General features: G+C 36.7%; 2 protein-coding genes across 6 annotated transcripts; one reads left to right on the top strand and one right to left on the bottom strand.

Moving 5' to 3' along the window:
- The first annotated feature begins 580 nt into the window (after positions 1–580).
- On the top strand, positions 581–27,617 carry TFB1M (transcription factor B1, mitochondrial). 5 transcript variants are annotated; one of them, XM_066179056.1, is made up of 8 exons: positions 581–654; positions 1,354–1,511; positions 3,031–3,182; positions 6,736–6,844; positions 8,540–8,691; positions 12,973–13,092; positions 24,009–24,136; positions 26,841–27,617. In XM_066179056.1, the coding sequence occupies exons 2-8, from the start codon at positions 1,379–1,381 to the stop codon at positions 27,100–27,102; spliced, it is 1,056 nt and encodes a 351-aa protein (XP_066035153.1). In that variant the 5' UTR covers positions 581–654; positions 1,354–1,378; the 3' UTR covers positions 27,103–27,617. The 5 variants fall into 5 exon arrangements, with proteins under 5 accessions (XP_066035153.1, XP_066035154.1, XP_066035156.1 ...); XM_066179057.1 differs by lacking the exon at positions 581–654 and adding an exon at positions 715–843; XM_066179059.1 differs by lacking the exon at positions 581–654 and adding an exon at positions 1,030–1,049.
- Positions 14,919–20,502, bottom strand: CLDN20 (claudin 20). The gene is made up of 2 exons (XM_066180467.1): positions 20,013–20,502; positions 14,919–18,001 (listed from the first exon to the last, which is right to left on the bottom strand). The coding sequence occupies exon 2, from the start codon at positions 17,915–17,917 to the stop codon at positions 17,258–17,260; it is 660 nt and encodes a 219-aa protein (XP_066036564.1). The 5' UTR covers positions 17,918–18,001; positions 20,013–20,502; the 3' UTR covers positions 14,919–17,257.
- Positions 27,618–27,664: the final 47 nt, after the last annotated feature.

Genomic DNA, 27,664 nt, shown 5'->3' on the forward strand with positions numbered 1-27,664 from the left:
TTCTTCATAGGACAACACTAATATGCATTACAGCATCTGCTGTAATTATTGAACTGGAGTAGGCTATTGGTGGTAGAAGCTATGTCTAATGTAGAAAACAATTTATAAATACGTCCATTATTTCTCCTGAGTGCGAAATTACGTTTTGCAAATCCTTTAATGTCCTTATTTCTTTACATCTACCTAATAATATCCTTTATTGCCTCTGACTTTTTAGTAACAGTCTACCTTCCAGGAAATATCTTTCTAACACTCAGTCACGGTCACAATAACACGGAACATTACAGGCAACATTGAAAAAGAACTTTAAAACCAAATACTTGTTTAAAAGTGCTGTGGAGAAGGGAACTTCCTTAACCCATTGTGACAGAAGATATTGCAGAAATACTCTGCCAAATGGCTTTTGGTGCCACCAGAGCATCTCAGGAAGAACAAAACAAGAAAACGCCTTAAGAATACACCCCTCGATACAAATACACCTACAAATACGTGCAAGCACATGCATCGACATAACGTGATTCCTCATACGAGCGCTTATTATGACATCCATCTCTTCGCTGATTTGCCGCTCGCCCGCCCACACCCGCCCCGGCTCCCACCGCGCATGCGCCGGTCGGGCGGCGCGCACTCAGGGCCGCCCCCACGCACAGCCAGGTAAGGCGCTGGGAGAGCCGCATGCGCAGCGCGCCGCCCGTTTCTCTTCCGGGTTGGCGCCCGCTGCGCCCCGTAAGGAGCCGCAGTGCTGCCGGGGCACCGCTCCGAACGTCCCTTTCCGCTGGGAGAGGCGGCGGGAAAGAAAGCGCGTACGGTGGCGGCGGGGCGCTCCCGGTCTGGCCCAGCCCGGTGCGTGCGGCGACACCCCGTACTGCCCCGCCCCTGCGTGGGGCTTCCTCAGCCGCGCTGACGGCGTGTGCGCCTGCGCAGTCGGGCGGCGCCGGCAGGAGCAGGCGCGGGCAGCGGGCGGGGCTATTTCTTGGGGAGCGGGTAAAAATGAAAGGAGTGGGCGTTTCTTAGGGACGCGTGAAATAAACACGTTCTGTCTTTATATGGTGCCGTGAAGTCCTAATGCTTACTGATTCGTCTCTAAAGTAATGAAAGGTTGACACGGAGTAATTGTGAGAGGGCTTTGTTTTGCCCGAGGCTTTGGCGCATCTGCAAAATGGGAATACCCAAATACCCTGAATTCGTGCCTAGCATAAACACTGTGTCCAGAAGTCAAATTAATGGTGTTTGGAGTTCAGTCCTCCTATAATGATTCGTAAATCACGCCTTGGTTTGTAAGCTTAGTAGCGGTTTTAATGTTAATTATAAATCGTTGTGCGTAATAGAATAATCTTTTCGCTGTCTCTCTAGGAGTAAGGAGTGAGAGTTGTGTCTTATGGCTGCTCCAGGAAAGGTGGCAGTTTTCCGTCTGCCTCCTCTGCCAACTATTGGAGAGATTATTAGACTCTTTCGCCTTAAAGCACTGAAACAGCTTTCCCAGAACTTTCTACTGGATTTGCGATTGACAGGTTAAATATTTTATTCTAATATTTTTGGGCAACATAGAACACGTATCCCAGTTTTTGTCAGATTCCAGAGTATAGCTAAGGAGATGATGTTTGCATAATAGCTTTTGTCAGACTAATGGCAGCTCAGTGGTAAACCTTTATAATAAAGATCTCTTTTTAAAGTAGTTTTAGGTTAGGATAATTACTTTTACTTGCTCCTCAAAAAAGGTTTCTTCATAAATGGAAGTGCAATTTTTTAGATAGAAACTATATTCTTATATCAAATATGGGTTATTGACTGAAATGCAAAAATCTGAACTGAAGTAATACTTGTATAATTTGGGTACTGTTTTGGTTTATAAGTTTGACTTAAAAATTAGTGTGTTTTTCAGATTATTCTGTATCGTGGAAAGTATGTTAGACATTGTGCAATTCAGAGTTTGCCATGTGCTGTAGATAGGAGAGTCATTTGTCTCATTTGTCAGAAGTGTAGCTTTTTTGAACTAGTTGCATTGTTCTGAATGATTCATTTTTTCCCAGCTTTGTGTCAACAGTGGGTGACAAAGCTGGCACTTCTGTCAGTCGGGGTGGATGTCTTCACTGGCATAGTGGTGGCTGGAATTTGCTTTAACAAATGAAGTACAGCTTCACGTAGCTAATGATTTGATTTTGTTTGAAGATACAGGTTGATAAAATTTCAGAACATGAAACTCAGTTCCAGTTCCTGAACAACTGGAGTCTTGCCCCGGAATAAAAATGTCTGCATGCCTTTAGTAAAACTTTACATGTAGACAGTTTTGTTTTTTTTTTTTTTAATTGCATAAGTAAGAGATCATGGAGTGAGCAGCATAATTTCTTTCAGTATCTTCTTTGCATGCTTCCCAAGGATCTCTTTGTTTCATTATCTCCATTTTCTAATCTGCCTTCTTTAGTGTCTATAATACTTTCTAATGTTCTATCATTTCACCTCTGTATGGGTATTCCTTCCTCACCTTTCAACTGCCCTGTTTTCTATAGTTACCAGTTGCCTGTGTTCCAGCTCTTCATTTAGTCCAGTTTCTCCCTCATAAAATTTCTCTGTACATAATATAATCTTCATAGAGCTTTACTGTATCTTTCTTACTTCTTAAATTGCCTGGAAATAGAGGTGCTGTAGTGAAATACCTTTAGAAGGACAAGTAGTGAGACTTTAGAATGTCGAACACAAATGCTTGCTTGCAGCACAATAGTATTGCTAGTGTACGGATGAGCGATATTCTCTTTTTATTTGATTCTGTAATGAGCGCAATAAATACTAAAGACATAAAACTAAAAATAGCTTTTTTTTTTTTTAAATAGCTCAGTATATCTTGTAGTATGGAACAAATCTGAATTCTGTGCAGTCTGGCGGGTGTGTGATGATTTAACTGGGATGTGTCACTGTTTATGTCTGTTCAGAGATAAGCATGCTTGTGCTTGTGTAACAGTAAACAATGAGGTTATCTTGGTGAGCTGGATCTCCTGGAAAATAAAGACTTAGTGTGTTCTTTGTGTCTTGCAGACAAGATAGTGAAACAGGCTGGCGAGCTGAAAAATGCCCATGTTTGCGAAGTGGGCCCTGGGCCAGGAGGAATTACCAGATCCATTCTCAGTGCTGGTGTTGAACAACTCCTTTTAATTGAAAAAGATGCTCGATTTATTCCAGGATTGCAGGTACCAGCTGAAGAGTAATTTGTGTACTTTTAACCACTGCATTGAATAAGAACATTCTGAGAACTTAGAGAGATTCCAGGGGTCTTGTTGGGATCTCAGCACTGAAAAATAGGTTTGGTTCTGTTGCAGAAACCAGAGCTATAACTTGCTTGAAGATAAATATCCACAATATTGCAATTTGTTGTTCCTGCTTTCTCATAGGCCCTTTAGGACCTTATTCTACAACTGAATTACTGCCAAGGCTTGTTGGTTTTGGGTTTTTTTTCAGGCTGAGACATTTCAGGTGCATTTCATCATGATGGCAAAATCATAATTTGAAAGCTGAATGTAGTGTCCCTATGTACAATCTTATTTTTCATTTTAATCCTAATAATTATGCTTTATAAAATTGGGAGGGCATCTTTCCAGTTAATACAGTCAATGTGAGTTAACAACTAGGTAGGGAAGAATAAAGCAAGCATCTATTCTACATTTTCAAAAAAACACTCTTAAGCTTTTCTTCCTTTCTTTTAAAGATGGTGTAAGTTCACGAGTCATTGTGTCATTTTCAAATGCTATCTACTTGTGTTGCTGGATGTTTATGGAATTTGTCTGTATAAATCCAACAGGAAAAACAGAGTCCAAAAATCTAAAAATTTGACTGTTTTCTTATGTCTCTACAATCTCGGATTAGAGCGATTCAAGGGCCTTTCCTAAAATTGCACTGTGTCTTTTTCGTAAATCAGCAGTGAAAATAAATAGGTAGTTCGCTTGAGAACTGCTACTGTCTCTTTATACGATAAAAATAACATAAGGTGTGAATGGAGCTGCTCATATCCTGAAACCTGAATGTGCATGTAATTATGTCTTTGTGGGGTTAGCAATTCATAAGGTATAATATTCCTTCTTAGTCTTATGAAATGTGAAACCTTCATGTTTTCACTTGAGTGGGGGCAATCAGCATTTTTGTTTTAGGTTTTGAGAACTGGTTTGGGACTGGAGAGAATTTGAGATTAAATTATACGTGTTTTAGTTAAGAGAGCTTTTTAGGTACTTGGATGTTTTTTCTGATCTTCCAAAATGTGTCCACTGCAACAGATTCATCTGAATAAAAGTATACTTCTCAGCATCTAAAATGAGCTTTTGGTATGTAATTATCTTTACTGTTCAAATGACATAATGTTAGTCATTATTTTTAATTGCCAATCTCCTCACAGTAGAAGTGAATGTCTGAATGAGGTTATTGAACATAAAGGTGGTATAACTCAGTACCAGTGAATGTGAATGAGCAAGAAATGCATTGCATCCATTACTGTTCAGTTTGGTATTGCTTTTTTCCCAAACAAATAAGAAGATACATAACAGTGAATCTTTTTTTCTAATTATATGGGTTGTAATAATTTTTCTGGTTTCCCAAGCAAACTATCAAAACTCATGCTCATAAAAGGGTTGAGTTTTGAATGAGGGAAAATGTCAGAGATGAAAATAACAATTGCGAACTGTTACTTAAAAATGTCTCTTAGATACTTTTAAAATCACTGATGTAAAGCATACAGCATTTTTCATTAACTGTTTTTCAAGCTGTGGTCTCTCATAAAACAGAAGTGGGGATTTTTTTTTACTGCAGAACTGAAATACAATGAAGAACATATGTGTACAGAGTTGAAGTTTACACAGGCTGAGAGTCTGTAAGTTCTGTTTCAGTCTTAAAGAGTCCCAACCTCTCTATGCCATATGCCCTAATAGTTTTTAAGCTGGAAAGATTGATAAGGAGAGAAAGGGAGCAAGAGAATGTATTGAATATAAACCTATTCCAGAAACACCATTTCAGGTTTTAAACTATGCCCCTTATGCTTCCTTTTTGCCCTTTTGGTAGTGTGTGAAGAATGAGAATATTTGTGTGATGGAACACTTGACTGGTGTCCTTGATGCACAGCAGCTCCTGGAGCAATGTTAGCTGCGTACGTTTTCCCTTCAAATGAAAAAAGCTTCAATGGGTTTCCAAGTCTGTATTTCAAATTAAAAATATAAGACAATGATTTTCTGGTCACAAATGAAATGCAATTCTCAGTTATCTAAAGTGTGTTACTCAGCAGCTCCTAAACTCATCTTGTTAAGGAAACTGCTATTAGCAAATGACACTATTTTCTGACTTTATTAATCTTACATTATCTTTCATCCTGTTAGACCATTTATAACAGCTTCAAAGAAATATTTGACAAACCATGGCAGATTAGTGAATTTGTATATCATATAATTGCTAGTGTAATGCTGAAAAGTCCATTAAGTGTTTTGAAGTTGAGGTTAGTTTTATTTTTTCTATTTGGAAATAATTGCACTTAAAGCATGTAGGAACACTTAGTTTATTGTTAAGCTTTTATTGCACTACATGAAACTTAGCTTTTTTGATAATTAAAAACCCCAAACTCTTAATCAAAAAAAATCCATGACAACATTTTGTGAACAGTAGGAGGAAACAGTATTGTCCTTTGGCTCAGAGGATCGTGAAAGCTTTTTGTGCCCCTGAGCATATAAGCATCATTCAGATTGAAAATGGGACTAACAATGATGAGCAGTTTATTTTGGCAGTTAGGCCACTGGCACTTAACTGTTTATGGATTTGGATTTCTGTGCAAAAGAAAAATTGTTCTTTAAGCCTTTTCTCATTATTCTCTTGTAGGATCAATAAATACCCCCAATGTCATCTTCGAAAAAGTCACCACTGCTTTTGAATTGTGCTGTTTGTGCATAGTTTCATAGTGTAAGAGAAAAGATTGGTACAACACTAAAAACGTTTGACTAATTTTGATTATGGGAACTGACATTGGAAATGAAAGAATTGGTTGTCAAACTGCAGCCAGCGCTGAGTTTGCATATCAGCCTTTATTAAACACTAGATCAGTTGTGCAACTGGGCTGCAGAATCTGAGAATGGAGATGATTTTGTAATGTCTAGAAAGACAGAAATTACATTGCGATCTTCCCTCCTGCTTGGTATTCATTCCTTCTTGATTGGATTCCTTGTTTTTTAATGGTACAAGTGTAGACTACTACAGGGAATATTAAGAGAATCTCTTTCACATTTTTCATGTGAAAGGAAAAAATTATTACTGCAGCCTTGTATCACATATGGCTGAAATTAGATAACAGGTCCTAAAGCTGCGAGTGAAACAATAGACAACATGAACCCTTGTTTTCATAGGTAATTGATCTAAAAACTTTCAAAACCTCCTGCTTGCATTATTGCTAAAATCAGGTGAGGTCCTGCTCGTGGCCTGGGACTTGTTAATTGTTGTTGTTGAAGAGACTCTTAGAAGTCTTTTCAAGTTTGAATTCTCTATTAAAAGTTCTACATCTCTGAATAGTTAAGTGTTTACAGAATCACACATTAATCTATTTGTAGTGTTTGCTGTTTGAAAGTAGTTACTAATAGTGTTCTCAGTTTTAACTCCTACTGTGCTTTGTTGAATATTGAAGATAAATATATAGCAATGGTTTAATTCCTGCAGTGGCTAAAACTGGAAATCAGTTTGGTTAACTCTCACTGTGGATTCTGCTTGCTTGTTTACAAACAGATGCTATCTGAAGCAGCTCCAGGAAAAGTGCGCATTGTTCATGGAGATATCCTGACTTATAAGATGGAGAAGGCTTTTCCAAAGCACTTAAAAAAGAACTGGGAGGATGGTTAGTATTTGAATTTGGTTCATTTCGTTTCTTGGGGCTTCTAAGGTAGTCTCTTCTGGTACATGTTGAAGATAAAGAGACAACTGTTTGGATTTTTTCCCCTAGAGAAAGCAGAGAACTCTCTTCCTTCTCTAATACAAAACAGTGGAATTTGTGTGACATTGACTGTAGTTTAAAGCGAGGAGCATTGCACTTATTAACTTTAGAGTGTCTTTACTATATAAGAATGACTTCTGGAAAGCATAAAAGGAGATCAAATACTTCCTGGTTTCTTCCTCTTTTTGAAGAAGTCAGAAATCACCACTGCTCTTGTTCCACTGAAGAAATTCCTGTAACTTGCTGTGAAACTTCTGGAAATCTTGCCTTCCAGAATTTAGGTTTCTTATTGCTTTGGTTTCAGCTGGATATCTTTGGCAAAAGTAGAATCTAATCAGGATTTTGTTGGTTTGAGGTTTTTTTTTTTTTCTTTTTTTTTCTTTTTTAACCTGGGGTTGCAATAGGACACTATTTCACTTCCCTTTTAAAACATGTCATATTATTAGATAAATCAGTGATAATCTCCTAGTCCCCTTTTCCAAATTTATTAATATGAGATAAGAAAAAGACACTCTTTGCAATGCCTAAAGTGCTTTTTGACTTAGGACATAAAAGACCATGGCACATTATGTTCACCTAGAAAAATTGTATGTTGTATTTGCCTAATTGCAAAAGGTAAGTGCTTCACAGACCAAACTATGATAACATGTATGTTTGAGAGTGAAGTTTTAAAAGATTACCTTTCTTGAAGATACTGTCACTGTTAGGTTTTGAGCTGACCAATTAGAGGCAAGATACATTTCTTCTGTGTTATTGCTGTATAAAAGGCTGGTGGGTTTCAAAAACCACCACCTCTGGTAAGTGTGTAATACCACAGGAAGACTAGAAATATCACAGCCTAGAAAATGCATAATAAGTAAAGTATGCCAGAAAAACAGCTTGAATTTGATATTGTCATCTCTTACTCATGTTATTAAATATTGTCCTATCTAAGGAACAGCACACTGGCTTTTGGGTTTTTCCCACTTCTGTTGCACTCCTGCTTAGACTCCCTGCTACTGAAATCCCTGTGTTGTGTTGTACAACACAGAGATACTGATATGATCCATAACTGAAAAGCAGGTATCACTTCTTATGGCAAAGTCATGTACTTTATCACCTTTTGATTTTAGAGGACTCTGTACAGAAGGAGAGCTCTGTGCAGTGTGAGTTAGGTGGTTGTTTTGAGGGTTGTTAGGGCTCAGTGAAATGCCTCTGGGAGGATATGTTGGACAGAAGTGTGAGTATAGCTATTTACTCTGTACCTGATAGTCATAGCTTGAAATCACAGGAATACTCTTGTGGTTTTGTTGTTCTAGACTTGCTCAGCTGGAGTTTGCCCATCAGCTGAAAATCTTCCGAAAGCTACTGATTTATTCAGATGTAAATGAGAACCAAACCTAACCGCTTTTTTCCAAGTAAATACTGAGAATAGTACAAAGTTTTGTCAGTGTAAGATGAGTATAAATGGACAGGCTTCGCTATGGTGGCATGATAAAATATTGTTTCCATTTTTTAAGTCTAGGTTGATAGGCATGTATTTTTCTTGTGTTATATTTCTTGGCAAAATCTTACTCAAAACGTTTTCACAGCTATTTTTATTCTGTCAAATGTCAACAGAACCACCAAATATTCATATCATTGGGAATCTGCCCTTCAGTGTTTCGACTCCTCTAATCATCAAATGGCTTGAGAATGTTTCGAAAAGGGATGGACCTTTTATTTATGGCAGGACACAGATGACACTGACTTTTCAAAAGGAAGTTGGGGAGGTAAAATTTTGGCATTTTTCCAATATTGTACAGATGCTAAATTGAACAGAAATTGTTTCTATGCAATCTTTTGTTTAAAACTGCAAATCCAGTCTTAGTTGACTTTGAAAAGAGAAGAAAAGGTTTGTTCAGTTTTTAGTTTATGTGGCTGTAAATTATGAATTTGGATGAGTTAATTATCTGCTCTGATCCTTTCACAAGCATGTAATTTTTTTTAATGTTTAATGCAGGGTCATATTTCATTGAGGTACTCTATTCTTTTCTGAAGTCTGATTTCTTTAACATGAATAGATTGTGCAGCACTCGTCTGTTTTTAAATATGTTTATTCTCTCACAGGTGTTTGTGCAATGTGTCATCAGTCTGTTTTCCCTTACCTTTCATTCATCTCAAGAAATACACATATTTATTTTCTTTGTTCTCTTTATTAAAAATAATTTTTAAGAAACACCTTTAAAATACAGAAAAATGTAAATTTAGCATTATTTCAAGTTGTGATTAAACACTTAAAACGCGGGGGGTGTTTGTCAAGACCTTGGAAATTGGCATTGGCTTTCTTGAATGAGAGTTGATATCAGAATTATTAATGTATTCTGCCATTCTTGTGTGTGTAAAAAGGCCTTAATTGACTTCTGTCATCACAAGTTCAAGAGCAAATTGATATTTTACTTTGTATTAATAGTTAGTTTCTCAAAGAAGGCGAGACTGATCTGCAGTGTAGTAGTGTTAATGCCAGATCAGTTGATATTAGGTTGCTTACTACACAGTGCTTTCAGATTTAACAGTTTATTTCTGTTGACATTGCATGAAACACATAAAACATAGAAGATGGAAAGCTTTTTTTGCTTTGCAGTTATGGAAGCAGTCTGGCTTTTAACGAGCATCTCACTTGCATTTATAAGGAAGAAAAGGAGTTGCACATCAGCCTGAAAACGGGATTTCCATCTTATTACTCCAGTGTTTGTAACTGCTGTGTTTTGTCTGTGCAGCCTCAATGTGCATGGTGCTTTAATTTTAATGTGTCAAAGTAAAAATTTGAATAGGAAAATACTTCTTTTTTTTTTCTCTGTGAAAATTAGTAATAATTATATATGCAAGTGGAATGTCTGCTGTCATATTTTGGGTCAAAGAAAACCGTATTGTGCTGTCATTGCCCTAGCCTTGCAATCAGGTTTGAAGAAGTATTTCCAGTTAGTGGCTCTAGAGAACACTGTGAACAAACATTTGGTATGAAAGAAACCAGATTTCTTAATTCAGCTCTGGGCTCATTTGGTTTCAGGCATTACAGAATCCAGGTCTGTTTCCCAGAAGGACTTCATGTCACGTGAGATTAGGCCTTTATTGCAGAATATGGCTAATGGACTGTGATGTAAAATGCAGAGTGATGATAGTTTTGTGACAGCAAAAATTCACCTAACACTGTGTGAGAGCACTCTGTACTTTTATGTCACTGCACCCAGCTCCATATGTCATTGGTGACATGCAGTTTACAGTTCTGCGCCCAGCACAGCTCAGTTAGGTGCAAAAATACCCTGCACACTTAAGCTCTTGTACATAAAACACTGAGGAGTTAGAAACACTAGGAAATGGAATATGTTGTTCAAAGTCATGCAGTGAATCAGTGTTAATTGTTGAGTTTACATTCTGAGATCTCTTGACTTTTGTTCAACACAATTTAAACACGGGTCTTCCTCCACAGACAAAATTCATGATTTTTGGTTTGCATTTTCATTAATGATTTGATACCATGAAAAGAAATTGTTTTAAAGATACTATTTTATTTTATTTTATGATTAGGAGAAAAGACAATAATTAGGCTCTGTGTCTTTTCTCCTGACCCTCTGGAGTTGCTTAGGGTAACCGCTGTAAATTGGTGCATACAGGCATATTCAGTGTCTGGAAAGAGAGAACAATGTCATGCAGATCTAAGTGAGTTGCTACTGATATTTTGTGTATCTCTGGATTTATAGTCCTGATTGTGGAATTTCCTACACTCAAAATTTTGGTGTTCTCCCTGGATATTTCTAAGCTAAGAGCCTAAATATCAAAGGAAGTCTGTGTATGTGTCATAAGTTCAGCAGAAGCATAAGATGCATCATGGAACAGAGTGATGTGCTTTATAATTAGGATAACTTGATGTTAAAAGTAATAAAGTGAAGCAATGTGCTCTTTTATTTATGGTCAAACTTTGTTTTGCTGGTATAACAGGGAACTAAATACCTTTGCCTTTCTTGCTGGTTGTATTTTCTTGCTTTTCTGTTTTCTTATAGCACAGCAATGTTGGTGTGATTAATGTAACTACATTTACTAATGTAAAGTAACTGCACACCTACTACTGCAGCCCGCTCTGTTCTGATATGATTTAAATTGATTAAAGCTGATGAGAACCAGCAGTTATTTTATATGCTGAATCTGAGGCCTGTGTGATGAGGATAAGGCCAAATATCCACAGTAAAAATAGCAGTAAAAATATCCAGCAGTAAAAATAGCACTTTTGGGTGTCAAGCAGATAATGTTTTTTCTCTGCAGTTTAAATTTGTAAAATTCTTATTCACTTTGTGGGTAAGAACTTTTACTTTGTCCCAAATTCTTCAGTGCTTCATCTCAAATCTATCACCTAGGCAAGGTTCCTCCAGCCCACTTGCTCTAGAATTGATCCTCTAACAGGGCCTGTTGCTGTAGAACAAAGAGTAATGGTTTTAAACCAAAAAGAGGGTAGATTTAGATATAAGGAAAAAAAAATTACAGTGAAGGTAGTGAAACACTACAGCAGGTTGCCAAGAGATGGGGGAGATGCCCTATCCCTTGAAACCTTCAAGGTGAGACAGGGCAGCTCTCTGAGCAAGCTGACCTTGCTGCACATGTCCCTGCCCATGGCTGGGGGATTGACTGGCTGATCTGTGTATGGGTGCTGTACACAGGTATGTTCCTGCTAATGTGGTTGAAGTGGTTTTAGATGTTACTATCCAGATGTTAAATTATCCCTTCTGTAGTTGAGAAGCGGGAGTTCACTGCCTGAGACTTTCTAGATGGTTTCTGGGAGAAGTAAAGATAGGTTTGTTTGAATTGGCACTGGGAGCATTGCTACAATTGTTGCCATTAGGTCACTTTCATTTCTACTGCAGAGGTTAAGGAAGTCTGTGTCAGATTGCATTGTTAGACTTCGCAGTCCGGGTTTTTTTTAGAGAATAAAAATTTCCTCTGACACAACAATGAAGGTAGCTTTAAATGCTGGCATAGGCAAAAAGAATCAGAGCATTCTTTCCAAAATGTTGTTTAAGATTATTTGCTCCATGCTGAACTGCCTTTTGGAAGAGCTGTTTGAAAAAATGTAAGACTTCGGCCACAGGTTCAGTTTTTAGTTTTCAGGGATAAATTTATTGAGCGTGACAGCATTTTATGAGTAGGCTTTTCATGTGGAACTACATGTTGTACAAATATTACCAGGTATGCAAATTGGGATTTCATTTTTTATTTTTTATTGAGGTGGTGGTAAATAAGAACAGGAATCATCATAGTTCTGTTTTTGTGTAAGTTAGTGAAGTGACTTCTGTAATTTGAGACTTGTTTTACAAGATGCTTTATATGTTTAAATTTGGGGGGGCAAGCAAAACACAATAAAATGTGTTTCTTGCCAGGTCACAAAAGCGTAGCAAACCTGTGTCCTGGCTACTATTTTATAAAAAATATCATGGGAAAATCAGAGAATACTTAAACTTAGTTTTAAGTACTAAATGCTCTCACTGTTAGGCATTCTAAATTTATGTGAAGTAGACGCAGCTTCCTTGCAAATATTGTAAGCGTAGACCAGTTAATTATGAAGAACTTTTGATTTCTAGCTGATCTTGAGTTTATGGAGCTTTGCTTAATCTTGAAGAAGAAAAAAAAGCTAGTAATATTTTATACAGAAACAGTGGAAAGAAATGATTGTGAGAGTTCTATCAGGTTTGTTTTGAATCCTGCAGTCAGAATAGTTTTGGCTTTCTCTTGTCCATACAAAATTCTTTTGACATTCATTTAGATCTGCAGAATTTCTAGGAGTTCTTTTTCATGTGCATTTGATTGCAGGACGGAGGTTGTAAATCGGCGTGGTATCTTAGTGAAACGCTGCAATATTGAAGAAGAAAATTTTAGATGAACTGGGCATACAATTTGATACAAGTTTTTAATGATTAACTGGTGTTTTTTTCTTTAATTTGATTATACTGAAAATCAAACTTTAATACAACTGATCACTTGGTCAGTTCAGTATCACTGATGTACATGTTTTGATTCTCCCCTAGAGACTTGCAGCTAATCCAGGAAGTAAACAACGCAGCAGACTGTCCATCATGGCTCAGCATCTCTGCACTGTGGAAAACTGTTTTGTAATTCCAGGTCAAGCCTTTGTTCCAAAGCCAGAGGTAGGTTTTCCTGTATTTATTTGTGGTTTTTGTTAATATGTCAGTCAAGCAACGCATTTTACTTTCACTAAGGAACATTGGTGGCTGCTCTGTTTGAATATCTCCATATTACAAAGTGGAGTGATGTGAAATTCCTGTAAATGGAGCATGCTTACTCTGAGAAAGTGCTTTTTCTTTTTTTGTTCCTCAGAACTTGGCTCTGACCTTCAAACCTATCTGCAAGGTCAGCATACTTCTTTGGGTGTTCTGGAGAGGGAGATTAGGATTTAATGGCAGGATAGTCTGCTAGGATTGCAGAATGGAAATGTGCTGTTTTTGGAAAGCCTGCTATTTTACCATTCGCATTTATAAACAATTTGGGAATTGTGCCTTAAGAATTTGATGGGTCTTTTGAAAGACTGTGATAAGAAAAGCTTTTCATTTGTCACCTTTGTCAAACATCTCTAATTTTACCATGTTTATAATCTTTGTTTCACCCCAGTCATCTTTAGCATATTTCATTCCCTCCTATTTGCTACAGCACTTTGTCACCTATATCCCACTGATTGTTTAAAAAAGTAACAATCTTTTCTTCCTCTTACATGTTCTTGAGTGAGTAGAGAACAACCTCTTCGTTGTCCTCATATCTACTGCCACTGGTTTTTATTTATAGCCATTAGGAGTACAGGAATCAAAAATTAAGAAATAAATCAGTATTAAGCTTGGTTTGGTTTGTGTTTTTTTGTAAAAATTTATGCCTGACTTTAAGTGATGTGTGTGTCCCTGAATGCATGTGGAAATCATAGGCTTAGAGAAATATTTGAGTTGGAAGGTAATTTAGTACCATACCCATGCAATGAGCAGGAACATCTTCAGCTAGATCAGGTTGCTCAGAGCTCTGTCCAAAATGATCTTGAATGTTTCCAGGGATGGGACATCCACCATCTCTCTGAGCAACATGTCTGTGTTTTACAAGCCTCATTGTGAAAGGCTTCTTCCTTATATCTAATTTAAATCAACCTTCTGGGAGTTTAAAACCATTACTGGTTGTCCTATCGAACAGCTGTTCTGTTTCAGAAGTGAACTTGCAGCTTCTGGAAGTTCCTCTTAAATTAGTTGGTTCAGCTCTTCAACACATCTCCCTTCCCCTTTATCAGTCTCTCTTTCTTGGTCCTTTTTACTTTTCTGGCATATCTCATGAGAACCTTTGGAACGTTATTTTCTCGTTTATCACAATGAATTTTTAGGCCTGTGGGTTTATTTTGATGATAATTTAAAATTCTGTCAGTATTGTTTGAGCAAGTAACTGTTGAAAAATGTTAAATTGCTAATTGTGACAGCAGTGTGTTGTGAAAGAAAATGACCATGCTTAAGAAATCTCATTTTTTTGCTTTGAGGTTTTGGCTTAGGGTTTTTTTTCCCAGTTTCCTAGCTGAATGGAAAATAGTTTCAGGATGCTCTCTCACTGTCAAATATGTAAAATAGTTTTAAGTAAGGCAAAAATTCCAGTTTCATGGTGGGGATTTCTCAGTGGTAGGTACAATTTGAGTACTAATAGAGCTTATGTAATTAAAAGTCTTGTGTTGACTCTGTCCCAGAATTAGGAAGCTCTAACTGATATTTCCATTTTCCTGTACTGAAAAGGCCATAGTTGACTAAGAAAGGTAACACACTGAGTGAGTTGTAACAAATATCTTAGTACAAGCATGTCCTAGAGTCAGTTGGTGCTCTGTTGAATAAAAAAGCAGTACAACTAAAGGTAAGCATATTTTTAATTTAATGTGTTTTTTGAGTTAAAACAAGTATTGCTTATTGCAAAAGCCAAAAGTACAATTCTTTCAGACAGGACTGGCACTTGTTTTCACTGTTATTTTGATTTCTTTCAAATTCCTGTTGTAGACTGATCTTCTGTTTTGTCCGTGTTCTTTTAGTTGTAGACTGACATGGTTTTGAATGTTACCATTTCTCATAGAACCTGTTTTGTTGGAAAACTGGCAGCATACTGTGAATGAGATGGCATTGTCCTTGATTTTTGTTTCATAGCTATGTGAAGTACAGCTACTCTTTTATAAAGTTTGAGGAAGAGAAATTTGCGGCATGTGTAACCAATGAACATTTTATTGTGCTTGTGGTATGCCATTATTACGTTTTTCTTCTGCCCTCCTGTAAAAAAGCCCCTTGATTATAATTTTTGCAAGCAAATTTTACTCACGTACGTGGTGGTGATCACAACTTAGGATCATGTCAAACCCCTTTCTAAAGGTGGAGATGCATGTTTTTGAGAAGGAATATTTACCCCATTTGCTTGATGCATGAATATTATTCCAATATTTCTGTGAGTGTTGAGACATAAAAGATTCTTGTTTAATGGAGAGGTGCTGCACAACATTGTGTCTAGGGAAAAAAGAAATTGGCTTTTTGGTTGTAGGGAAGTCTCTGCAATACCTAATAACTGCTGATGGTTGCATTAGGAATAGCATAAGGAGCATACTGGTTGTACATTTTGTACTAGGAAAAGTACAAAACAAGCTCCTTGATTAAAACATAGGAAACTGAAAATAGCTATGTAACAGTTGAATAAAAACAAGATGTAATGCCATTCTGTGTGTGAAAAATGAAGACTCTATGAATAAAGATTACTTACATATTAAGTGCATAAAACTGTCCACTTTCCCAAATGCTATAACAGAAGATCTTTTTCCAACATACTAAACATGTAATGTTTGGGCTCCTTCACCGTCTTTTAGCAAATTTCAGACTAGTTTCATGGGAAATGAAAGTTGTGTATAAGTACGCAGAATAAATAGCAGTTGATTTATTGAAAGACTCATCCAGCATTATATTCCTCAATTTATAGGCCTGTATCTTACCTCTTTTCATGCTTGATTTGCTTCTCACTTAGGGAAGTATTTAGGTAGAACATACTTTGCCAATGACCATTACAAAACAAAATCTGTGTCGTGAAGAACAAGGTTAAAGGATTTAAGGTAATTATTCATAATAAGACAGTTAAAAAAATAAAGAAGCTGTCTCTTTATCACTGTTGTATAGTACATTTTCCAGTAAGAGAATACCTGGGAATGGGCCTGGAACAGATCCGACAGGAATAATTAAAAGGACTTAAAAGGTTCCTTCAGAACATCAGAAATGTAGAACACAATAAGTGGTTACTGCGTTATTTGACCTGTTAACAACTGCCTTTACCAAGTGTAAGCCAGAATGTTTACAGATGTTTCTTGAACATAGATAATTTGGTTTCTGTCCTGTTCATCACAGTTTGCAAGTGTTTTCACAGCTATGGTTACATTTGTCTTGTACTGCTCCTCTAACATTGACTGTGTAGTAATAGATTAGTAGCAGTTGGTGAATGTCCAGCACAGTTTCCTTTAACAATAACAAATGAAACCCACAGCAGGTGGCAGTTTGGGGCAGGAGAGCTGGGTTTGGCAAGAGCTGAATGGTACTGCTGATCCTTCAGCCTGATACACAGAGTAGACAGTGCAGCTGAGGTTTGGAGCCTTGAGCTTTTGTTGTGGATTTGTTTTGGTTGGTTGACTTTTTTGTGTATGTATTTTTTGTTGTTGTTGTTGTTTTTGTTGGGTTTTTTTTGTTTTGTTTTGGGTTTTTTTCTACAAAATCTAGTTATCAAGGCAATTTACAATTGAAAATGAAAGGCAGATGTATCCGCTTTTTAAAAACCTTTGATTTGGGCTTCTTGGACAAATAGTTTCTGTTTTTTTACCTTGCATCATAAATAAAATCAAGACAACAATGTAAAATACACTATAAAATGTCATATGTTATTGAAAGTTTGATTCACTAAACAGAAAGCAGTTAGTTTTTAATCATCTTTGCTGTAACAAGACATCCATGCATGAATTGTTCAGTCAGTTATGTTTTTAAAATAGTTCCTTTTTCTTCTATGAGTGTTATTTGGGAAGTCAGAAAGAAGGGTTTGAAAAATCAACAAAATACAGTACTTTTGTAGCAGTTGAGCATCTTGTCTTACTTGTTCCTTTTTGTGGATGCCCCTATAAATGAAATACCTTGTATAAGCATCACTGCAACCCAGATATAGGAAAGGTTAAGTGCTATATTATACATTCCTTGAAATAATCAAACTACACTCAATACACGAAAACCCCCTTGAATGAATAGAAATACTTCCATGGATAGAAATAACTATTTATACATAGTCCTTCAGGCTGTAACCTGCATTGCTGTCCTGCTCTGTGGATGGGAAATGGTGCTGCTTTGGAGGGTAAATCCATGCTCCTTGCTGCCTTTTAAAACAGGAAGAGCAGAAGATCACACCTGCGATAAGCAGAAACCCTGCTGAGATGAATCCAGTATAAACTGCTCCTCCCGGTTCATGTTTACTACTCTCTGGAATGGTCTGGTCCAGGAAATTTGAAATGATTTCTCTTGTGTACCAGCATGTTGGTACTAATCCAAAGATTCCTGCAAGAATGAAGCAGATTCCTCCAGCAAAGCAAGCATTATTTTTGCTGTCGGTGTCCCCTCCCAGCCGTGTGCATTTCATTCCGACTGTAGTGATGCAGATCCCAAAGGCTGATAGGATGCACGACAGCACCATGGTGGTCCGTGCAGCCTGGATGTATACGGGGAGAGAGAGAATGGAGTATTTCAGGGTACAGCTGAACATCCCAGTGCTGTACCACGTGCAGTCCATCCAGAGTCCTTGCATCTGTGTTATAGCTGTTATGATATTTGAGCCAACATCTGCGTTTACCTTCCAGTGTGGTAGCAAGGTGGCTGCGATATCTCCAAAGACACCAAACAAAGCCAGAATAAAAGCAAAGAACTGCAGGCTTGCTGATGCCATGATGGGTATCTTCTGTCACCTTTTCTCTGCCTTTTCTCCCGTGGAAATGAGTAACTGGGAGCTTTGTAGCCGAGCTGTGGCCGTCTGTGTAACAGGGAGGAAAGGCGGGGGAGGAGAAGTGCGAGGGGGAAAGGAAAAGAAATCAGCAAACAAAAAAAGCTTGCATTGAAAATTAGAGCTATCTGAATGAATTTCTGACTATGACCCTGCAGCAGCTGAGCTGCTGTACACAAGGTACTTGAACAGAGATGATGGCAAATGGACAGTGCTTTAGAATTGCTTGTAAAAAGGAGCTGCTTTCATACATGATTGCAAGCCACCAGGCAAAACTTACTTTACTGCAGTTGGTTTTGGTAATAGCATACAGATTGCAGGCTTACTAGAAAAATATACATTGTACATGGAACACTAGAAATTTGCAGATTAGGAGTCATTGTGGTAGGAAAACACTCTGGTAGAAAAGATATTGTACTCTTCAGTTACCTTGTTTTAGTGTGTTGATAGCTGTAGTCAGCTCCTGTTGACTTCTATAACAATGGGCACAGTTATGCCATCTCTTATTTAAAGTATGATTAAATAACCCTTTATTTCTATTTTTTAAATATTACCTATTCATCTTTTTAATAAATGTTACAAAATACCTTGGCTTTGGAGGAGAATAAAGTAGAATTTAGTTTCTGCAGTATTTTCACAATTAGCCACGTGACTTTTCTAAATCAATATTTTATTTTATTTCATTTTTATTTAAACTTACCAGTTTTTTGTTTTCAGTGATTTCTCTTCCTTGACTTAGGGCAGCAGTATTTAACAAGTCATAAGAGTGAATACGGGCTTCTTCTATCTCTAAAATAATGTTTTTAATACTAGTATGAAACAGCTCATTTGTGGAAGTGCCTTTTTTGAATCAGTCACCTGTCTGAAATAATTTGCAAATTTGCCATGAAGTGGCAGTTTAAAAAAAAACATTAGAAAAGCTCCTTGCTAGTCTTTTATGAGGAGTCCAATTTCATTTGACGGATGAGAACATTTTAGGCAGTGTGATAACTGTGCAGCTGGGAAGACAGAACTGTTACTGTCTCATCAGCTGGACTGTTGGGATTTTAGATGCAGAACAGTTGTTTGAAACCTCTGAGAGGAGGATTAGAAAGTGGTACCCTGCTTTGCCTTTTGCGTGGTGCTGTATAATTGGCAGGTTTTGCCTTTTATCAGTGGTAGACAAAGGGCAGGCTTCTATGTTAGAAAGCATGATCCAGACTTTCTATCTAAATATGTACAATGATATTAAAATTGGTCTTCAGCATTAGAACTTCCTTGAAAAGCCATAAAAATAAGGGATAAAATTCAGGGGAATACAAAATATCTGTAGCCTTGTATTCTTGTTTCAGTTCATTATACATGAAACAAGGTTTTGATCATTATGTTTCTATCAGTCTTTGGTATTTTGGTATTTCTGGACTAATTAATATATTTATCCTTGTTATGCTCTATTATAATATAGTATATATAATGTATATAGTATAATTCCCTATAGTCTCTCTCTATACATAATTTACATATTTATACTCTAATATTTTACTATTGTATGTATTTCAGGTAATTATTCAAGGATGTGCTAACTCTATCTTTAAAATGCTTAAAGTTAAGGTGAGAATTTTAACAGCTACTCATTGCTAAAACCTTATTTCAAAGACCTGCCTATTTTCAAATTCGTTCAGTTTTTTCAGGCTGGGAAGAGATGTTCTGGCAAATACATATCATTTGCTGTACAGGCCCATGGGAAAGATGGCTTAACTTCCTTTTACAGGAGGAACTGACAGGTCTGGATAGCTCAAAACTCATTCAAAAACTTATTTGTATTCTCATTCATATTCTGAAAGAGCTAATTAGTACTCTGAATCAGCCTTTTTCATTGCTGCTTTTTTAAAGTATCAGTATATAAAAACACGCAAGCATAAACACAAAACACTGCAAATGGTAGCCATGCATTACATTTAATGCGGCGAACCAAGTTAAAGGCAGGATAAATTCAAGTATAAGCACTACAGTTGTAAGTAAGAATACAATTATGTTTCATTCCTGTTTGTGTAGGACTTACTGCTGGTTGTGAGGTCTGGGAAGTTTTCTTCACTGTAGATGTCCTGGAAAATGCAGTTTCTCTTGAACGGAACTGTCCCTTCTCATATAAAACTGCATTGGCATGTATTAACAAAATTTCTTGGAATGTTGTTTTTTTTCTGTTCTCCACAGCAAGTGCATTACTGCTGTTTGTTCCCTCTCTTAGTTCCATCTACCCGAGAATAAAGGAGTACTTTGTTTAATGAGTTTTGTTTGAAAAACACTCAGTAAGGGAAAGCAAAGAGATTATGGAATAAAACAGACGGCGGCCCTTAGTCCTAAATACATAATGATATCCAGGTTCTACGATGGAAAGTGTGAGCAGTGATTAAATGGAGTAAAATCTTGAGAATCCAGAAACTGTAGACTTATGGATTGGGGGGAGATCATTTAAGTTGCACTGAGAGCCAGAGGGTTTTGTTGTTTGTCAGTTGTTGTTTTTTTTTTTTTTTTCATCACAGATAATCCTATTAAGAGTTTAAATTTCCTAGAAAAGAACTGTGAAATTTATTTTAATTTGTAATTGGAACAGCAGGACACTTCTATTCAACTGCAGGCTTTGCTTATCTGTTCCTGATAGCTTTAGCCTTTCCATGGGTTATCCTATAACTTGTTACCTGTGTATAAAGCTGTACAAAAGAGTAAGGGAATAAAGCTACTGGTAAGGCTTCCATGTAAGTTCAGCACATCAGAGAAGTGGCCTCAACAAGTTGGTGTGAGAAATCAAGAAGTTGGGAGAAACGTCTTGCTCATTGCAGCAGTGATATACCCACAAGTTCTGTACCTGTCTTTGGGTCTCTTGTGATCCTGTTTGTAAGCCTCGTGTGGAGTTACTGCAGAGCTGTTATTACACAGAACTTATTTTTATTAGTGCAGAGGCATAGTTACTTTCTGCTGGAAGTGAGCCAAAATTAAACTCTCATCTGAACAAGATTGCTATGAGTTGCACATATCTGGTGTTAGACCTAAAATTTGGTTGTAGTAGACAGATAAAATGCTCCTGAATGCTTGGATTGTGAAAGTGCTGGCTTAGTACTGTCTCAGTAGGATCTCAAACAGTCTGTTTTAATGAAATTGTAATATGTTCTGATTTGGTTTTAGTTCCCTGTGAGTAAATTACATCTTGAGGAAAGGTTATGTGGGTTTGCTTTTAATACAGCCCTGTTGCAAGGTACATGTATTGCCCATTATGAGATCTTTGTTGTCAACAATTAGTAAAAACTGTCTCATTTAAGCTTATTCTGATTTAGAGTGTTGATTTCATTAGCAAGGCAGCAGACTTGTGTGAATTAAATTGTACTCTGTTATGTGTTCCTCCTACCCTACCAGAACATAAACCTTCATTGTACAGATATACTAAAACAGTAAGGGGTGAATAATTGCTGTACTATTGACAGTTTGGGATGTACCAATTGAATGATTTTCATATTCATTATTTTGTAAGGCTTGAGTGTTATTTTGTAAATATTTCTAACATTCTTGGTGGGGTGAAAAGCATTACTAGTAAAATTATCACCAAATCAACTTGTGTATTTTAAGTGCTCTTGTGTATTCTATTGGCTTTCATAGTTCTACTCTCTATTTGATGCATATTAAAAGGTATGGGGAAAATAGCATGTATGATCTTAAAGGAGTGGCCATTTACAAATGAAAAGCTTTCCTCTGTATCTGTTGCTATAGTAACCAAGCAGCTTTCCTGGGGTCCAAAGAAAACAGCATCTATAATAGAACTGAAGAGTGCTGTGTTTTGTTTCAGAAGCAGAAATTATTGCCCACTGGCCTTGAGATTCATAATTGAGCTGTTTGACTCTGTAGTTGTACACTGTATCTAGATGATGTGCTTTTTCCTTTAGAAATTTTTGTTAAAGATGTGGCCCTAACTCCCAAAGAGGCTTCATTTCTCACTTACGAGCATTTCTGCAAAATTGAGGTGACTAGGTGATGCCACATGGACTCTGGTTGGTTTTTTACCCCAATTTTGTGGGAGTAATACCTTGTTACATTTCCTGACCAAAATGTAGATAAACATATGCATGTGCTCTTAGTATTTCTGTTCAAGGAGCTGATTGGACATGTAGTATACTTGAAGTATGTACTTGCTCTATTCAAAAAGATTAACTATTCTTATACTCAATGTGAACACAAGTTTTTTCTACGTCCCTGTGGTCTTCGTGATAGGAGCAACCCATAGCAAAGGTAGATGCTCTGAAAGCTTGAAAAATTAAAAATCTGCTTTGGGAAGTAATTTAGGTGTGTTCACTGCAGATGCCATATGTCAATTGTTTTTGTCACCTGAGTTTTAAATAAGTTCTTGTGCTTCAAATTTCAGTAATTTTAAGTATTTTTTCTGTTGTAGTCTTAACTTTAGCTTTCAGAGAGAAGGTATGCAACTAAAGAAAAACACTCCAGTAATATATACTTGGGATCAGCAGTGCTAACACTGGAAACTTGCTGTGGGTTTTTTCTTCATCAGCACCATTAATTGGTACTTTCTTTCCTTTCTCTAGCCAGTATTTTTGCTCAGCTTTGTACGTTCTGTCTACATGAAAAACTTATGTTGTTTGGATTTTACAATTCCTTTGAAATTTGTGTTGTAGAAGCATTTTTACTGGATAGATGTACTTAACAGCTGAGCTGTTCCCAAGGAAAGAACAAAATGGATGGATGGTACCTTTGTGTCAGATTATGTCCACATCAGAGGTTTCCATGAGCAGTTTTGGTTGAAGCAGTAGGAGAAACACTTCCTTTTTTGAAGTACTCTTGTGCTCTGGGTTATCTCGTACAGTTGGTACACTGAGACTGTGGTTCAAGCAGCAGCTGTTCTTTGGTTTGATTGTGTCTCTCTTTTCTGTCAGAACAAGCACATGTGATTCGTGTTCTGTGAATGCCAGTATTGACTGTCAGATCTTTTTAAAAAATTCAGTGATTGTCTATCATTTTAGCAGACTCTTTTTAATAAGAGACTATTTTTTAAAATCTGGCACTTATGAATTTGTACAGTACTTGTACACATTGTACAAATTTTCAATGTACTCCTCCACAGAAATTTTTCCTTTTTATTTTTTTTAATATCAGTTTGGAAGATGAGCTGCTTTATTCATTGTTGTGTAGAACTGAAGTTTTAGTCCAGCTCCTAATTTTTAGTGCAGAAGTCTGAATTCAGAAAGTTTCTATATAATACAGTGTCTCTATAATTGCATGACATACATAAAAATATACACACACATATAAAAAACATGAAGTGTGTACATACTATTTCATTCTGTTTTCAGACACAGGTAAAATGACTGTTCTGTGAACCAGTGTGGTTTGAGAACTATAAAAGAATGTACAAACTTATCTTTGTGGCATCATTCAAACGTAATTTTGGATGAACTGTGATACATATTGTAAATACAGAGTTGTGTGGTCACTTAAACTGACTGCACTTATTTCTACCTACTGTTCCTTTAAATAGACTAGAAATCTTTATATGTTGAAAAGCAATTCCTTGGCTTACATTTTAGAAAAGCCCTGGAGCAACAGAAAATATATAGGGAATGGGTTTGATTTCTAATTATAATACCAATTTTCTCCAGCTGCCCTTCAGCCTGTATATCAAATATTATCTAATTTGTGTATTATGTCAGAATTATCTTTGGAAGGATCTGAAGACAGAAGTGCTAATTACTTTACAGATTACATGAAAGTTGCTCTAAATGGACGAAGTGCCATGGGGGTAAAAAGTACCAAGTACTAATGGCATGTGAACTAATTGGAAATATGTAGATAACGAAAGCTAAAATTCTGTAGGGTCTTGAAAGCTAAGGCAAATCTTTATATTCCATACCATGACATTAGTCACTGCACAGCTGGCTTACCTGCTACAAGAGTGTCTTCTATATTGTGCCTGTTTGCTGATGTCTAGCCAGGTAACTTAGAATAATGTATCTTAGAGGAAGATGTCTACTCAAATTTATCTTTCTTTTCCATATAGGTGGATGTGGCTGTGGTGCATTTCACTCCATTGGTACAACCAAAGATACAGCAGCCATTTGAGCTGGTAGAAAAAGTTGTTCAAAGTGTTTTTCAGTTTAGAAGAAAATACTGCTTCCGTGGAATTGAGTAAGTATTTTTAATGAAAAATTCCCAGGTAATGTTTTTGTAAATGCATCAGCTTCTAAATCAGCTATGCATTTGATTTTTTTCTTCCAATTTTAAATTTGTCATCATAGTTCATCAGATATTTTCATTTAGAATGGTTTCTGGACACAAAAGTATGAGATTAATATCTAATGTAATTATGTAATAATTGCTTGTGCATTTTTGTTCGTGCAGTTGAAGTTAATAAAAATCACTAGGATAAAGTGGTTATTTTTTCAATAGTTTGTCTGTCTCAGAAATGAAAAAAAATCCCAACCCATCCACAAAAACTGCAGAACGATGAGTTGAAAAACCGAACTATCAAAATCGAGAACCAAAGATGGCAGTGTGAGGAGAACGTTATTTGTAGGAAATTTTATTTATTTGGGGATAAAGTCAAAAGGTCCAATTTTTGTTTCTGTGTTTGCCCTTTTTAACTCCCTCCTTAAGTGGAGTTCTTACTGGCTCTTTAAAAATACCAGTATTTTACTAAGGGAATTTATTAGGTTCTCTGATGTGAGAAACCTGCAGTCTCTTCGCCAAGGATCCTGTTTAAACTCCAGCACTGCCACATGTCTGACTTACTATGGATAGCCTCAGCATTCAGCACAGTAGAACATGTGACAGAGATGCTGTTAGGTCTAGAGACATCTGCAGCCTGAGCTCCCTGAATGTTGCAGTGCATAGTTTTGGCCCTGATGGAGTCTAGAATTAGGGTGGATACCACCTTAGTGTACTGCAAGCCTTCTATGCCACTTTTAAAGGTGAAGAAAATTCAGCATCTAGTTTGGGGTTGTTGGGTTCTTTTTCCTTGAGGCCGTGAATGGCACTGATGTGTGGGATGCAGACATTGGATCTAAAATGAGTATAGATTTCTCTGTATTAAAGTTTGAGTATGCATTTGGAAATGTTTAGAAAATGAGGTGTCCAAATTCTAGACTGGTTTGTTTTTGACTTACAGGGTGGTGGTGATTTTCTTTCTTTTCTTTTTATCTACCCTGAAGTAATGATTTCTCTTGACAATGTGAGCAGAAGGCATATGCAATCAGCATATCTATGTTATATACAATATTTTTACCAAAGTTTAAAAAAACCTCCTGACTTTTGTGTAATCTCAAATTGCTAATAACTGCTTTACATTCTTTTGAGGCAAGGAGGGGGAGTCTGAACTTTTGGAGGTCATGTATTCCCCTAGCAGCTTATCATACTTTAGCCCTTGTGTGCAGCTAAGAAACACAATCCTCTTATTCTTTAGCTGACCTGAAAAAAATAGCAAATTTTGGCGTATAAAAAAGCTGTTAAGTTCATTATAAGGTTCTCTGTCACACAGACTGTATAAAAACAAGGCAATAGAATCACTTTATATCTGTGTATGAATCCGGGGATTTGAGATGTGAAATACAAGATTGTGATATGGAGTCCATATTATAGTTTGAGTTGTGGTTCACAGACATTTATAGGATGTTTCATAGTCTGTAAAAAAAAGACTAGGTAGACTTCCCCTCAGGTATGTTCTTTAACTATGGAATCAAAGGAAATAGGGATATTGAAATAAAAGTTGATCCATTTTAACCTTGCTGAGCCAAATGCTGAACTAATTGGGAACATTTTGCCAAAGGCCTGAAGTAGCACATGAAAACAGGTTTCCCAGAAGTTTCATTTTTTACTTATAATTTTAAACCCCTTCTTAACTTCATGTTCTATGCACCTATCAGGAACCAACTATCATTACTGGTATAAAGCCTTTTGACTAGTTTGTCCAGCCAACCTGCCAAACACATCTGGTGGGGGAGGTGTGTGTTACTGTATTAGATGCTCAACATTTTTAGGTGTTATATATGTAACACAGATGGAATTTGTAAATTGAGAAATGCCCATGAATCATGTGCGGATTTTTTGCCTTTCTGACCTATTTTAGACTGAGAACTACTGCTAATAATAGCTGGTCCTTTCAATAGTTCAATAGCATAGTATGTATTTTTGTGTGACTTTAAAAATCACTTACCTTGTACTCTTCATTCAAATTTGGGAAACTTCTGAGAGAGAGGTGTTAATGCATCTGGCCCCAGAGTAAATGTACTGAGATGCCTAATGATGAAAAATGACAAAGCTGAAAACAAAATCTAGGACTCCTGCCACTTTCTCCCACATTCTAAATATTAAAAAGGGAATGGCAATTAAATACTCCTTTCCTCTGTCTTGGTTTTTTTTTTTTTTTTCCCTGACAGTAGAATTAGGGTATTAATGACAAGTGATAACTGTCTTTTCCATTGGAATGAAACCGTCTGAAAGAAAGTTATATTTGTTTCAATCTGATATGTTTTGTGCAGTTTGATCTGTTGTTGCTTTCTAAATACGAGGCTAAGGCTAAGAAGGCTCTGTGCTTGTATTCATACCCAAAGCTCTTTTTACTGTTAGTAAACATGAACATACATGCATGTGTTAAGTCTATAATGTATGTATGTGCTTTCCTGTGGTGTCATAATTTGCGTTTTCAGGAAAAGGATCCTTACATGTTTGGATGTGATCCTTATATGTTTGCTCAGATAATGAGGTATGTTAAGAGTGCCAGAGCTAAAATAGTGACATAATTAATTTAGGTGTACTATTAAGTAAATTCCACATTACTCTTAACGGAAATGTCTGTCTAAATTGCTGAAATTTTTCTTCATCCTGTATCTTTTAGGACCTTGTTTCCTGAAAATGGACGCTTGAAAAGAACAGAACAGCTGATGATGACAGCAAATGTTGATCCAACTCTGCGTCCTTTTCAGCTCTCTATGTCACAGTTTAGAAACCTGTGCAACGCATACAGGAAAATGTGTGATGAAGATCCAAGCCTTTTTGTGTTCAACTACAGAGAAGAACTACGGCAAAAGAAAATGACAAGAAGTTTACTTGAAAGTACGGGTCAGCCTGAACAGACTGAAGAGGAAAATCAGCTGTAACAGCACAAGTCTGATTTTTTTTTTTAAATTATTTTAACTCCTTGATCTACAGGTGTTGACTCAGTAAAAGAAGGCTTAGATGTTCCTACATCTGTGCAGATATGAAAGACCTACTTTTGAGAAAGTGGTAGGGACAGAGGGCCTCTCTCTCTATTCCATTCAGCTGCAGACAAAAGGGAATCCAGGTTCTTTTTACTTCAGTGGCATGGCTAGAACATATACCAAGAAACAAGGTACGTTGTGAGACAGATAATTAAGTTGCAATACCTCTGATATAATTGAATTTTGTATGAATGGAATTGCTTTACAGAAATGGAAGAAAAATACTTTTTCAGACATCAGCATGTAAGATGGCGCTTGGGTTTTGTGGTTTTTTATCCTGGAACATCCTACCGTGCAGAGTAATTTAAAAAAACAGGAGCCAAGACTCATAAATACACTCAAGTGACTCGCTTATGGGAGGATAAAGTGCACCAATTGCCTCAAGGTCTGCTAATACTCCTCTCATTTATGCAGAAGCAAAGAATTTGGGATTTAAAGCTCCAACTACAGAAAAGCAGCA

This window comes from Chamaea fasciata, unplaced genomic scaffold, assembly GCF_029207755.1.
Source record: "Chamaea fasciata isolate MVZ Bird 193981 ecotype frontalis unplaced genomic scaffold, bChaFas1.0.hap1 SCAF_3, whole genome shotgun sequence".
NCBI lineage: Eukaryota > Metazoa > Chordata > Aves > Passeriformes > Sylviidae > Chamaea > Chamaea fasciata.